The 12,342-nt window shown below is 48.1% G+C and overlaps 1 protein-coding gene across 3 annotated transcripts; it reads right to left on the bottom strand.

Annotated features, from left to right (window-relative positions):
- Nucleotides 1–864: 864 nt before the first annotated feature.
- On the bottom strand, nt 865–12,117 carry WNT5A (Wnt family member 5A). 3 transcript variants are annotated; one of them, XM_042823511.1, is made up of 5 exons: nt 12,031–12,117; nt 9,288–9,421; nt 7,876–8,141; nt 2,934–3,226; nt 865–1,435 (listed from the first exon to the last, which is right to left on the bottom strand). In XM_042823511.1, exons 1-5 carry the CDS (start codon nt 12,034–12,036, stop codon nt 977–979), a joined length of 1,158 nt encoding a protein of 385 aa, XP_042679445.1. In that variant the 5' UTR covers nt 12,037–12,117; the 3' UTR covers nt 865–976. The 3 variants fall into 3 exon arrangements, with proteins under 3 accessions (XP_042679445.1, XP_042679447.1, XP_042679446.1); XM_042823513.1 differs by lacking the exon at nt 12,031–12,117 and adding an exon at nt 9,727–9,856; XM_042823512.1 differs by lacking the exon at nt 12,031–12,117 and adding an exon at nt 9,505–9,567.
- Between the last annotated feature and the right edge of the window lie 225 nt (nt 12,118–12,342).

Genomic DNA, 12,342 nt, shown 5'->3' with positions numbered 1-12,342 from the left:
CCCAGCCTGTGAGCATGCAGCTTCCCTCCCACCGGGCTGCCGTGCCCCACGCAGCCACCATCGCATTGGCTCTTGAAACGCTGCTCTGCGAGATGAGATACTCCAACACCACAACTAGCTAATAAGGTCAATTTCTCCTTTGGGGAATATTTTGCTATTCATCAAGGCAGATTTTTTCTGTATGTGTGTCTTTTTTGCTTTTTTTGGTCTCGTTAGGTTCTGGAACTAAATTCAATGACTCAAGAATAGCGCAGTTGAAGCCTTTATGATTCTTTGCTCTTTACCCTCCAATGACATCACGTACTTACGCGAGCGCATTCAGATATGCAACTGACACTGCACTTTGTGTTGAATACACCACCCCTTATTTACAGTTGTACTGAACAGCTTTCTATACCCCATTCTGACAACTTCTAGCATCTGAAACCAGAAGTCATGGACAGGTCTGTGTGTTCCTCACATCCATAGGGATGGTTCTAACATCCCAAGCACGTTACATGGTTGCTCTGCCTACTGCACATGTATTATGCCCCATGGGACTTAATTAGGATATGTTGGATTTTCCTCTCAAGCTACTCTATTGTTTTCAAAAGTTTTTTCTTTTTTTTTCTTTTTTTTTTTTTTCTTTTTTTAAACTTTGTAAAATAAATATTCTCAGGTTCTCCCCTGTTACCGCCAAAATATAAGACGCACACAGTTCTGGGATGGACGTAGAGAGGGTTCCAGGCACTTCTCTTTGCAATCTTTATATTTTTCTTTTTCTTTTTTTTTTTCTTTTTCTTTTTTTTCCTTTTTCCTTCCTCCGCTCTTTTTTTTTTTTTTTTTTTTTTTTTTTTTTTTTTTTTTTTTTTTTCTTAGAAGAAGACAACAACTCACTGGACTCTATAAATAAAGCAGAAAAAGTCCCGTGGAAGGGGTGAGGGGCCCACACCCCTCGCAGGCAGGTGGCTGCAGTTCCTCCCACCTCGTCCATCTCCTATTTGCACACAAACTGGTCCACGATCTCTGTGCACAACTTGCATTTTACATAGCAGCACCAGTGGAACTTGCAGTGGCAGCGTTCTCGCTGCACCGTCTTGAACTGGTCGTACCCCCGTCCGCAGCACATCAGTTCACAGCCGTCCATGCCCTCTGAGGTCTTATTGCAAAGGCGGCCCTGGGTGCCCAGGGACCCAGTGCTCTCATTGCGCATGCAGTAGTCAGGGCTGGGATCGATGTAGATCAGGTCATGGATGGTAGGTGCGTTGAAGCGGCTGTTCATCTGCACCAGCTTGCCCCGGCTGTTGAGTTTCATGGCAGCAGCGCTATCGTATTTCTCTTTCAGGGCATCGCCTACCTTGCGGAAATCAGCAAGCTGAAGCCAACAGGTCTTCAGGCTACAGGAACCAGAGACACCATGGCACTTACAGGCTACATCAGCCAGGTTGTATACAGTCTGGAGAAGGCAGGGTGAAAAGCAAAAAGGAAGGTGAACGATTAGCATGGCTGCGGCAGTATTCATTCCCCTCTTTTCCTGTGCTCTGTCCCCTTCCCCTTCACACCTCACAGCATTCACTCTGGCGCTCTCCTCCCTGCTGCAATAGGGTGGGAGGGCAGAAAGCACATACATACCACGCACTCCTTGCATCCCGTTAACACAGACAAAGGGGCAAGGGAGTGGGGAGAGCTCTCTCAAGCCCCCTGCCTTCACCACACAGACAGATGTAGCAACAACACACATCGACCAAACAGCAGCATCAGTCATGCTGCATTCAAATTTTAGGAATTCTCTCTCGTGCCAGAGAAAGATTTCGCTGTTTCATTGAGAAATGTAAAACATCCCTTTATTTTCTATCCGAGTTACTCTCTCTATTGATCTCGGCTTGAGGCTGCAATTAGGGAAAGGGTTAAGATTCTGCTTGTTCCTGACTCAGCTGCAGCCAATTGTCTACTCTTGGCTCAGCATCATCCCCCTATCCCAAATACTGTTCTGCAAGAGAGACTTCATCCAAAAAGAAACCCCCAAACACCTATGGGTGGAAGACAGAGCTACACAGCAATATCCTCTTTACAAAGCCTTGGCAAAGAAATATCAGTCGTTTGCCCTGTACAAATAGAAATAAGAGTCGGTGTTGACACCAACCCAAAAATCCTGGTGTCTGACACATTAGATGATACCACAGACAACTTCCACCCAGCAGTTACAGAAAGTTTTAGTGCTGCCAAATGGCACCACAAAGATGAGGCTAAGGAAGGAGAAACTGCTAGAGTCTCTATTAGCAACTGTGAATGTGTCATTTTTCTTCTCAGTAATGGTAAATTGGCCTGTCCACTGCTTTCAGAACCCTCCTCTCACATTTAAATACTATTAATTTTCAATTATCTTTCATCCTACTTCACCTTAGAACACAAGTGAAAAGTCTCCAGCCAACTATGTCTGGCATGTCAAAGCTCTAGGAAAATAATGACTTTGGCTCTTTGTATTCAGACTATTAAAAAAGAAAAAGATTACACCCACTCATTTAAGGCATTTTTTGAGATTAAAGAAACCATAAAGACATGTTTAACCGTAGAAGATGATGTTTTCTCATAATATGGAGAAGCTTTACACATCTTCTCAAAGCAGGAAATAAAAAGTGGGAATAATCCTGCAGCATTGTTCCAGACAGATAACAAGCCCCCAGCACACGCTACCAACTGGAAACACAAACCAATAAAACATGCAGTGAGCTGGGCACTGCTGGCGATCCAGCGTGGAAGGAAACACAATGCATTGCAGCTCCAGTGCTCCATGGGAAAGGCAATGAGGAACAATGTGAATGCATACGCTCTCCAGCCACCTATACCTGCCTTTTCCATTTTCTTGTCTCATACATCAGAACAGAGACAAGCCAGCAGGTGACCACCCAAACCTTCCCCAGAAGGAGGGACTCGAAAAGACAAGAGGCACTCACTCTCCTCCCGGCCTCATTGTTGTGTAGGTTCATCATGATCCGAGCACTCTCGTATGAGCCTCTCTGGTAAACTCTCTCCCGTTCCCGGGCATCAACAAACTCCTTGGCAAAGCGGTATCCGTACTCGATGTTGTCCCCGCAGCCGCCCCACAGCCAGTCCCGGGGCAGGTCCTTGGGCCGCGCGGCCCGGCTGCAGCCACAAGAGGAGAGCTCGCCCTCCCGGCATGCCCGGCTCATGGCGTTGACCACCCCGGCCGCGCTCACTGCATAGGTGAACGCCGTCTCCCGGCTGCCTGTGTGGAAAGAAGAGGGGCATTACAGGAAGGCCTAAGTGCACTGTTCCAGCTCATCCAATGGAAGGAGCCATCTAGGAGCCTCCAACATTCATCTGCCTACCAGAGCATAAAGTAACCCTGAATTGTGTTCGTTCAAAATACCGAAAAACCCGAGTGAATACCATATCCCCCAAACCACCGGGTGCTTATGAGGAGTAGAGGCTGCTGCTTGTTGGTGCCTAGAGGAGCGACATGGCAGAGGAGCCCTGCCTCCAGGAACAGGAGGGCAGCAGTCTCCAGGCCCTCTGGAAAAAGAGACAAGGCAAATGCAAAGTTGAAAAAGTCAGTTTCCTAAATTACTGCTTCTCAAAGATGATTTATGCACTTCTCCCACTAGTTCCAATTTATTTAAAGTTACAGCATTTTGCAAAGCTTCCTGCTAACAAAAGCAAACATGTGGCAGAGTTGCCTTGCTTTGTGCATCAGCTGTGCCCTTCTGCAGGGCAATACTGACATCCAGCACCAACCTGTGCTGCTCCAGCTCCCATGGATGAAGGTAAGTGAATGCAAGGACAATCACTTTTACAAATTACAGGGAAGAAAAAGCTATGAAAGTTTTCTCCTGTATCTGAGATACTGAAGTGGAAATTGAAAACCTCAAGATCCAAATGTTGGGAAGAAAACCATACAATATCCACAATGCTAGGCATGGCCAAGTATCACCCTCGCAACAGTGTCCAAACCCACCTTCATTTAGAGCCTAAATTCCCCTCTCTCTTTTCCAAGGATCCAACAAGTTCTGACTATAACTAGAAGGGCTTTCAAAAACAGCACACAAAAACAAACAAAAAACAAAAACAACAACAACAAAAATCACAAAACTTGCACCAGAAAACCCACTTGCAGTTTGCTTTTCATCTTAGGAAACAGCATTGCACTGGATCTTTTCCAAGAAGGATTCACAGAATGACTAAGAATAGACTAAATATAATTGTTTTCCGTTTTTCTAAGTTCTATTCCCAATCTTTGGTCTGATCAATAGATCAAGCTTGTTTCTAATCTTACTTTTACAAGTTTCTCAGGGAACAGCACGGGACTCTGTAAAATTAAGTCTTTAAGAGGCTGCATTTTGGATGTATCATATGTACTTAGGCAGCAACATTTTGAGGCAAAAACTGTTAGTACAAGGCCTACCATGCCAGATCAAACTTAATAGGAGCTTTTGAGCACTTCTGGAACATAAATAATTCACAATCTGGTCCATATTTAACATCAAGATGACACCACACTCAGAGCAGCTTTGTTAATGTAACAGCTGTCATCCACTGGATTAATTCTAGTAATAGATGCTGTTTTTAAATGGGAAAAATCAGAAGTCTTATGTTGGGAAGGAAGATGAGAACTTTGCCCCCTACTTACAATGCTGTATTTTCCCAGACACCTGCCTGGGGAAGTACTTACATGAATTATGGGTGTAAAGGGTTACAGGAGTGGCCTTTTCAGTTAAAAAAGATTTGGCTTTATGTGCTGACTTACGCCTTGCATTTACTGCAAACTATAGCAGGGGGAACCTCATACAGATTTTAATGTTCCCATTTGTTCTGTAATGCACATTTTTGGATTAATTCCTTAAGCAAAATTTCCACTAGATTTAGAGGAAAGAATCGTGGTCTGCTTTGGACCACAGGACTTGCCTCTTGCTTTCCATTTTATTCTTTTTCATGTTTAGTTAGCTCGTGCTTTCACGTGATTAACTATGCTGTTTATTGCAGGATTTAAACCCACAAAGCTGGCTTTTTTTAACTAATATTCAATATTACCTTGAAGCATGTTTTAAAGAATTTGCTCCTAGTGGGACACAGAAGGAGAGGCTGGGGTGCAGAAATGAGAGTTGCCCCCATCTTTCTCCCTTAAGCAAACTATAAAGCAGCATCAAGTGCTGAAGCAGATTTCCCCAGGCTGCAATCCAGTACTGCTTAAAGTCATCAACCCCACAAACACAGGAAGGGTGATGATTCTACGTGGATGAGTTGCTCTGAATTTTTTCCTTTTTTTTTTTTTTTTTTAAAGTATTTAGGCACAACTGTGCTTTCCTTCACTGTCAAACCTGTCTTTTCCCACAGCCAAGCATTTCTCTCTATTGTAGCCATGGCAAGGAAACACACATTCCAAACACGTCCGAGTCCCTTCTCTCCCATATATGTAACACATAGAAATGGAACTGTTCAACATACACACTCTGTAGGAAGCCACCCACAGAGCAAGGAGCTGAGTCTTACACTTGATATGAATAAGTCTGCGAGAACAGAACAGTTGTTTTTTTTTTTTTTTTTTTTTATACCTGACCATAAGATACAAAATGTTCTTTGTCCTGTATTTGAAAAGCATTCAGCATGAATAGCTCAGACCCCGGCACACCGAGCTGGGGGGAGGACACAGCTCTTTTCCCTCACGTTAGCACTTTACTGTTCTGCAGCCCCAGTGCTGCCAGCCCCGGGCCCAGGAGATGGCAGCAAGGACCGCGCCTGACCTGGGGCCATCAGCGATGGAGAGCAGTGAAGAACAAAAGCCCTGAAGCTGCAGTTCAATAAGCCACAGAGCGAGTTTCCAAACCCAGCGCTGGGTTTATTTGTACAGCTTTAGCTAACTTTGCCAGATAAATCCTGGAAGAAAGACTGTCCATTTATGAGCAGCGGTAATTACCGCGCTGTCAGTCAGTGCTCTGCTCAGGCATTCCGTGCACAACAGCAACAGCCTGAGCCCCGATGACAAAACCCTCCCAGACTACGTGCACCACAACCTTCTCACATTGGTGAGAGCAAGGAAGAGCTGACAGCCCTCGACAAGCCAGCGTAAGGCAGGCGGAGTTAAATTGGATCAGGCTTGAAAAGTGCCCATTTTTCCTTCCACTCAGAGACCAGCAGCTGGTCATTACCGAAGGTCAGCATGAAATAATAGCACTGGCACCGACAACACCTTTCTTGTTCTCCATGAATACACTCTTTAGGATCTTTAACTCCTGAATATGGCTATTAACCTTGCTTCCATCTGCAATTAGAATAAGTGGCTTAATTACATGATAAATTGCTGTGTAGACATCAGCTAATACAGTCATATCCAGGAGAAGGGTGCGGCAAAGTTATTTAACTTGAAAGAAACCACCTCTAAATAGATCCATCATACTCAGGGAGGGCAGAAACTCCTATTTCATAGACAGACACCACAATCAAGGGCCCAATCCCGCACATTTCTTCACACCAGCAGTCCCCTTGAGCTCATTTTCACTTGCTTGAATAACAAATAAGGGCTGAGGGACTAAGGCCCAATTTTCAAACAGATTACTTAACTGGCAATTGTTAGCTTATTAAAACAGAAAAAGTTTCCTTTCACATTTCATATGCTTGTAGATCTCTGCTCAGGTTGGGCCAAAAGGAAATGCTCCACGGGGGGTGTTAATACTGTGCTTGGAGAAAGCCTCAGGAAGGTTGTATGTCTGAAACCAGCTGCCCCAATTAGATACTTTTACATAATACATTGCTTTTATTTATCTGACATGGATATCATGATAAAAATGGATATCCAGATAAAAAACACTTCCTGAAAAAAAAAAAAAAAAAAAAAAAAAAAGAGAACAAACATGAATTAGTGGTATTCCTTCAATCTTTACTGGAGTTACCCCATTCACAAGTGAAGCCAGCTTTGATCCGAATTCAAAACCTTACCCAGGTAAAAAACAACACTGGGTTTGTCAGCACGCTCATTACTGAGCACACAGAAGCTCCAATCTGTCATTCAGAAAAACTGAGCTTTCTCAGTTGCTGCACAGTATCTGACATCTGACATTGGAATGTCAGATGAAGGTTCCACCATGGACCCAGTTTGGTAGCACCAGCTAAATTTTTGCCATGACTGTTAAAATACACAGTGGTCCTTAAACAGTGGGACAAGCAGGCAGCACGTGAGCACTGGAGAAGCACATTTCAAAGACAATATCTTGGGGAAAGGGTTGGGTGCCCACCAAATCATGGTAAGATTGTCACAGGAATCTGTCCCTCCTACCAGCTTCGTGCTTACAGCAAACACAACCTGCAAGGGCAATCACACATTTGGCCCTGATAGAACTGACTTCATGCAGATTACCCCGCTATGTTATTTTTAACACAAATCTAACTCTCTCACAAAGAAAAAGAAGTTACCATAGCTGGAAATAAGCAAGAAGGAATTGCCCATAAACACTAATAGACAGCAGCAATTTTCAGTTAACCTCCAGACCAAGAGCAATTCACTATGCAGCCACTAACTATGGAGCTAAGCATGGACATCTTCCATTTCACAAGACGCTGCTGGTTTTAATTCTCTTTGTTTGCCTTTTTTTTTTTTTTTTTTTGTCTCAGGTTTTCTAAAAGGAGGTTTCAGGGCTCCATTTTCCTTTCGAATGAATTCCCATATGCAGATGTATATTCCTACTTTGCTTTCCAAAAGACATGGCTGGACAGTGGTGGGAAATCACCTCTGGCTAAAAATAATTCAACTCCTTTGCCAACTTTAAAAAACATTTGGTTGTATACAGTATGCAGTAAGAACCTGGCAAGAGCTTCAAATGCAGAACATTACGTGCCATACATATCCTTAGACAAGAGTTTAATCATAAAGATGTTGCTTCCTACCTATCTGCATGACTCTGCCAAAAACAGAGTTGTTGTCCACAGTGCTGCAATTCCATCTTCTATGTCTGAACTGATACTGGCATTCCTTAATGCCGGTCTTTGCACCCTCTCCAATGAACTGCATATGGTCCTGATACAACTGGCAGAGTTTCTTCTGTCCTTGGGAAAGCCCTGCTAGTTGGCTACATAGTGGCTGGGCTCCTATTATATACACCTCTGACATCTGCACAGGGTTCATGGGGTTCATAGGGTTCATCCCTAAAGACCTGTGTAAAGAAAGATTTGGGTTAATAAAGAGAAAAGAAAACACAACAAAAGTCTACAAATCCCAAACCAAACTCTATTTTACATATAAACACTGAGTCTGTGACTCCTTGTTTTTTTGCTAGCAGGTGAGGGAAAAAAATTACGTAAATACGAAACTTTTATTTTAGAGACAGTATAAAACAGAGCTTATGAGTTCCACCCATGTGGCTCTCACCACAGATTATGGACTGAAATAAGACTCGTATCCAGGCAATCTTTCCCTAACTTAAATGGACGCAGGGAAAATAGCAGAAGACCCAAACAACGGCAAGGCAGAAAAATGCAAAAAAGCAAAAAAATGAAAAAAAGCAAAAGAAAACACCCAGATCTCATTTCATATGAACATACACTTTAGATGTACGTCTGGATTTCTGTCTGCTCTATCAAAAGCAGGGAAACCTTTCAGAAGGCAGAAGTTCGGAACTTGTTGCATACTGCTTCCAGCTCCTTCCCAACGCACACGTGAGCACAGAGGGAAGTATCAGCGTTGTAAACAAAATCAACTTTGTCCTCTAAATTCTTTAAGTGCCCTTCAGGAGCACTAACACAATACATTTTAGTTAGAAAGTGTTGATTCATCCCAAAAGAATCGACCAAAGGAGCAGAAAACGCCTATTCCAACGACTCCCCACATCGTACGTGGTCGAGAAATAGTTAAGTTGCCAAAGCAGAAACATAAAATGTTCTTCTTTAACAAAATATATTTATAAATATTCAAGCTGCAGAAGAATTCGAACCTAAATTTTAATTTTATAGAAGTTCTTGTAGGTAATTCTGTACTTTCTCTCACATATACAAAACCTCTCATCTGAGGGAACTGAAGCAAGTCTTGTAGAAGAGAAGCAATTCTACAAATTTAAGGATGATGAAATCCATAGAGAATCTACAGCATTCTAAAAAACTGAATTTTGCAGCACAGGCTGCTACACGATTGCTCTTGCTTCAGAAACACATCCATTCCCCAGCACAGCACATCCCAACGCGGCTCCAGGCAGTCCCCTCATGCACTACTCCCCCAGAAACAAAGTACACTCCAAGCACACAGACGTTCCATCGAGCAAAACTTCGCTCCCCCTTTTATAAGCACGCCGACACGAGATGCTTACCACCAAGAGCTGGCTTCTATTACAACCTGGGTACAAGAGGAGAAGATGGCCAGAGCCACTACGAGGTACTGAGAAGCCATTGTGCTGCCAACTGTCCCCAGAGCACCTCCTTGGATTAATACTGCAGTGGATTTCTAGAGGGGGGAGAAAAAAGGATCAGATTGTTTATTGCTTCTCAGACCATTTTCGAGCATTCAAGTTTAAACAACGGAAGTACCCGGGCCCCTTTTAACTCGGCGCTGCCTCCGCTGCCCTTCTCCCCGCCGCGGCGCTGCTGCCGGACGGGGCCACCCCGCGCCCCCACCCCCGGACACCGCCTTCCCGGGGCGGCCGCACCGCTCCGCACCCCGCCGGGGCGGGACGGGACGGGCACGGCGGACCCCAGCCCAGCCCTCCCCGCCACCCCGGGGCTATCAGCACCCCATGGGCCGCGCTTTACCCCATTGCTCCTCGCTCTGGAGCCAGCGCCGCGGACACGGAGCGCTCCCGGCCGGCGAAAAGCAGCTTCAGGTTTGCAAAGAAAGCCCGAGCGGGACGGGAGTGCCGAACCCGGCCCTCCCCCACCGGCCGGGGAAGGCGCTGCCCGCACCCCTAAGCCATCCCGCCGCAGCCTCCGCTCCCCGAGCTCGGCGCTGGCAGCGCGGTAACAACCCCGACGGCGACGCCGGGTCCGGTCGGTTCCCGCAGTCCCGAGCAGCGAGCACGAGCAATCTGCCGTCCCGGGAGACCAAGGCTCCCGCGACAGGTCCCGCAGATCCGTCTGCGTCCTTACGCGGGACTCTTTAACTCGCTAACCAGTGCCATTCACGGTTCTGGCTTTTTTTTTTTTTTTTTTTTTTTTTAAATTTCCCCCCCCCCTGGAGGGGGGGGAAAAAAAAAAAAAAAAAAGGACATTTCGACACTTGGGGGCTCCCTATTCATTCTTAAAAAGCCCTCAATACCGAAACCAAGGTGTTCTTAACCCTAATTTATTTCTGTTTGCAAAGGGTCGGGAGAAGAGGACCGATCGCTGACACGAGAGCGCCGGAACGCGGCGGGACCGTCCCCATCACCCTGGAGCCCTTAACCAGGCGAACCTGGCCCGGCCGCGTCCATCCTGCGGGGCTCAGCCCCGACAGAACGGCCCGCTCCTCGCTGCGTTCCGGACGGGATGAGGCTCAGGAGAGGTCCGAAAGCCACATAACGAGCAGGGAATGGGGCTGAGCACTATGTGCTGGGAGCTCTCTACGGCCCGTGAACACCAAGGGGGTGGGTTTGGGGTTTATTTCTTTGCATCCACGAATTCCTCAGATAACAACACTAAAGAAACGCCGCAAAGCTGCCCGAGCCTGAGAACTTCGAAGACACCGGACCCCAGCGGGACCCTAGCGGGACCCCAGCGGGACCCCAGCGGGACCCCAGCGGGACCCCAGCTCGATGCTGCCGGCTCTGAGCCTAAAGCCTCGTACCTCCCTACCCCGTTCCGGAGGTCCGGTGCCCCCCACAGCTCCCGGCCCGCAGCGCTGATGTTCCGCTCCCGACAGGGGGCGGCCTAGGCCGCTGCAGCCCCCGGGGGGCGCCGGGCGGCCGCTGCCCTCCGACGGCACCTCTCGCTGCCCCCAGCGCTCTTCTCGGCCTCCCGGAGCGGGAGGAGACACCTGCGCCCAGGGGTTCGGCTCCGCTGCACGCAGCAGCTGACAGGCTGCCATCAACAACAAAAAAGGGAAAAGGGGAAAAAAAGAAAAAAAAAAGAAAGAAAAAAAAAAATGAAAAAAAAAAAAAAAAGGTTCGCCGGCAGCACGGCGGGATTGGCCATCGGGAGCGCGAGGCACCGTTTTCAACTTTGTAGGGCCGCGGAGATCGGGTTGTGGTATTTAATGCACCCCATGCGGATCCCGCGCTCGTCGCCGAGATGAAGGCGGCGGCTTTACGCCTGTGATCGTGTTTTACACGGGGCGTCTGGAGAGCCGCGAGGGCATCTGGAGCGCCGGCAACGCTGCTACCTGCGGGCGGGCGGCACCGTGATCCAGGCTCCGGGGAGAGGGGGCGGCCGGGGGCTGTCCGCGGGGGGCGGCTGCCTCGGAGAGCCGTGCGCGGGGCCGGGGTGCCCCCGGGGAGGACGCACACCTCCGGCTCCGGCGGCCCGGGGAAACGTCGGGGCTCGATCCGCCTGAACTCTGGGTGACCCACCGAGTTAGCATACAATTGCCAACGACAAACAAACAAACAAGGAAAAGGCTCTCCAACATGGAGTCCTCGCAGCGCCGAGGGGACCCCAAGGAGCCGCGATCCTCCGCTCTGCCCCAGGCGGGACCCTCTGCAGATGCAGAGTGATAATCTCCAGAAACTTAGAATAAAGTTAAAGGGGGGCGGAGGTGGGGAGGGGGGGGTGGAGAGGGGGGGCTGACTCCGGGTCCTCGGCTGGCCCCCAGCCAGCGTTCCTTAAAGGCACAGGCACCGGAGCGCCGGCGCCGGGTTCCTCCACAGCGATCCTCCGCGAGGAAGTTGGGGAAGTTCGGGCCGATGTCTTTAAAGCCGCCGGGATGGGGCACCGGGTGCGCAGCCACCGGCAGCACCGCGTGGAAAAAAAAAGAAAAGAAAAAAAAGAAAAAAAAAAAAGAAAAAGAAAGAGAAAAAAAAAAATAGAAAGAAAGAAAAGAAAGGAGGTTTTTCCAGGCGGGGAGCGGGGATTGTGAGGGAGAGGGAGGGGGGTGAGCCCCGCTGAGGGAATCCGCGGAGCCGCCCCGCAATGCGCCCAACTCACCTCCATGGCGCGGGATCAGCGAGCGGCGGCAGCGCTGTAATCCAAGCGGAGCTGAGGGGGAAAGGGCGAGGCGAGATCCGATCCTGGCGGGCGGGAGCCGGGCGCTCTCCTCCGGCTGCCGGGGGAACGCGGGGGCCCGCGGGGCTGGCGGGGGGCGGCGGGCGACGAGCGGGTCCGACTGCGGAGCGGGGCACCGGCGCAGCCTTCTTTCCAAGGTCCATCAGCAATCGCAGTAATTAGGGCTTTCCACCACCAGAAGAAGAAGAAAGAGGCAAAAAGAAAAAAAAAAAAAAAAAAAAAGAAAAGAAAAAA

The sequence above is a fragment of the Centrocercus urophasianus genome, unplaced genomic scaffold (genome assembly GCF_019232065.1).
Source record: "Centrocercus urophasianus isolate 14NV4802_14NV808 unplaced genomic scaffold, USGS_Curo_1.0 seq_22, whole genome shotgun sequence".
Classification (NCBI taxonomy): Eukaryota; Metazoa; Chordata; class Aves; order Galliformes; family Phasianidae; genus Centrocercus; species Centrocercus urophasianus.
Note: the sequence above shows the minus strand (reverse complement) of the source record. Positions and strands in the feature narration are given on the sequence as shown.

Bases quoted from the DNA above. Each gene is read 5' to 3' on its own strand.
- WNT5A (XM_042823511.1), bottom strand. The intron at 3,227-7,875 runs GTAGGAAGCAAC...CTTTCCACACAG, and splicing joins TGGCAGAGTCATGCAGATAG to GCAGCCGGGAGACGGCGTTC. The intron at 1,436-2,933 runs GTGAGTGCCTCT...TGCCTTCTCCAG, and splicing joins ACAATGAGGCCGGGAGGAGA to ACTGTATACAACCTGGCTGA.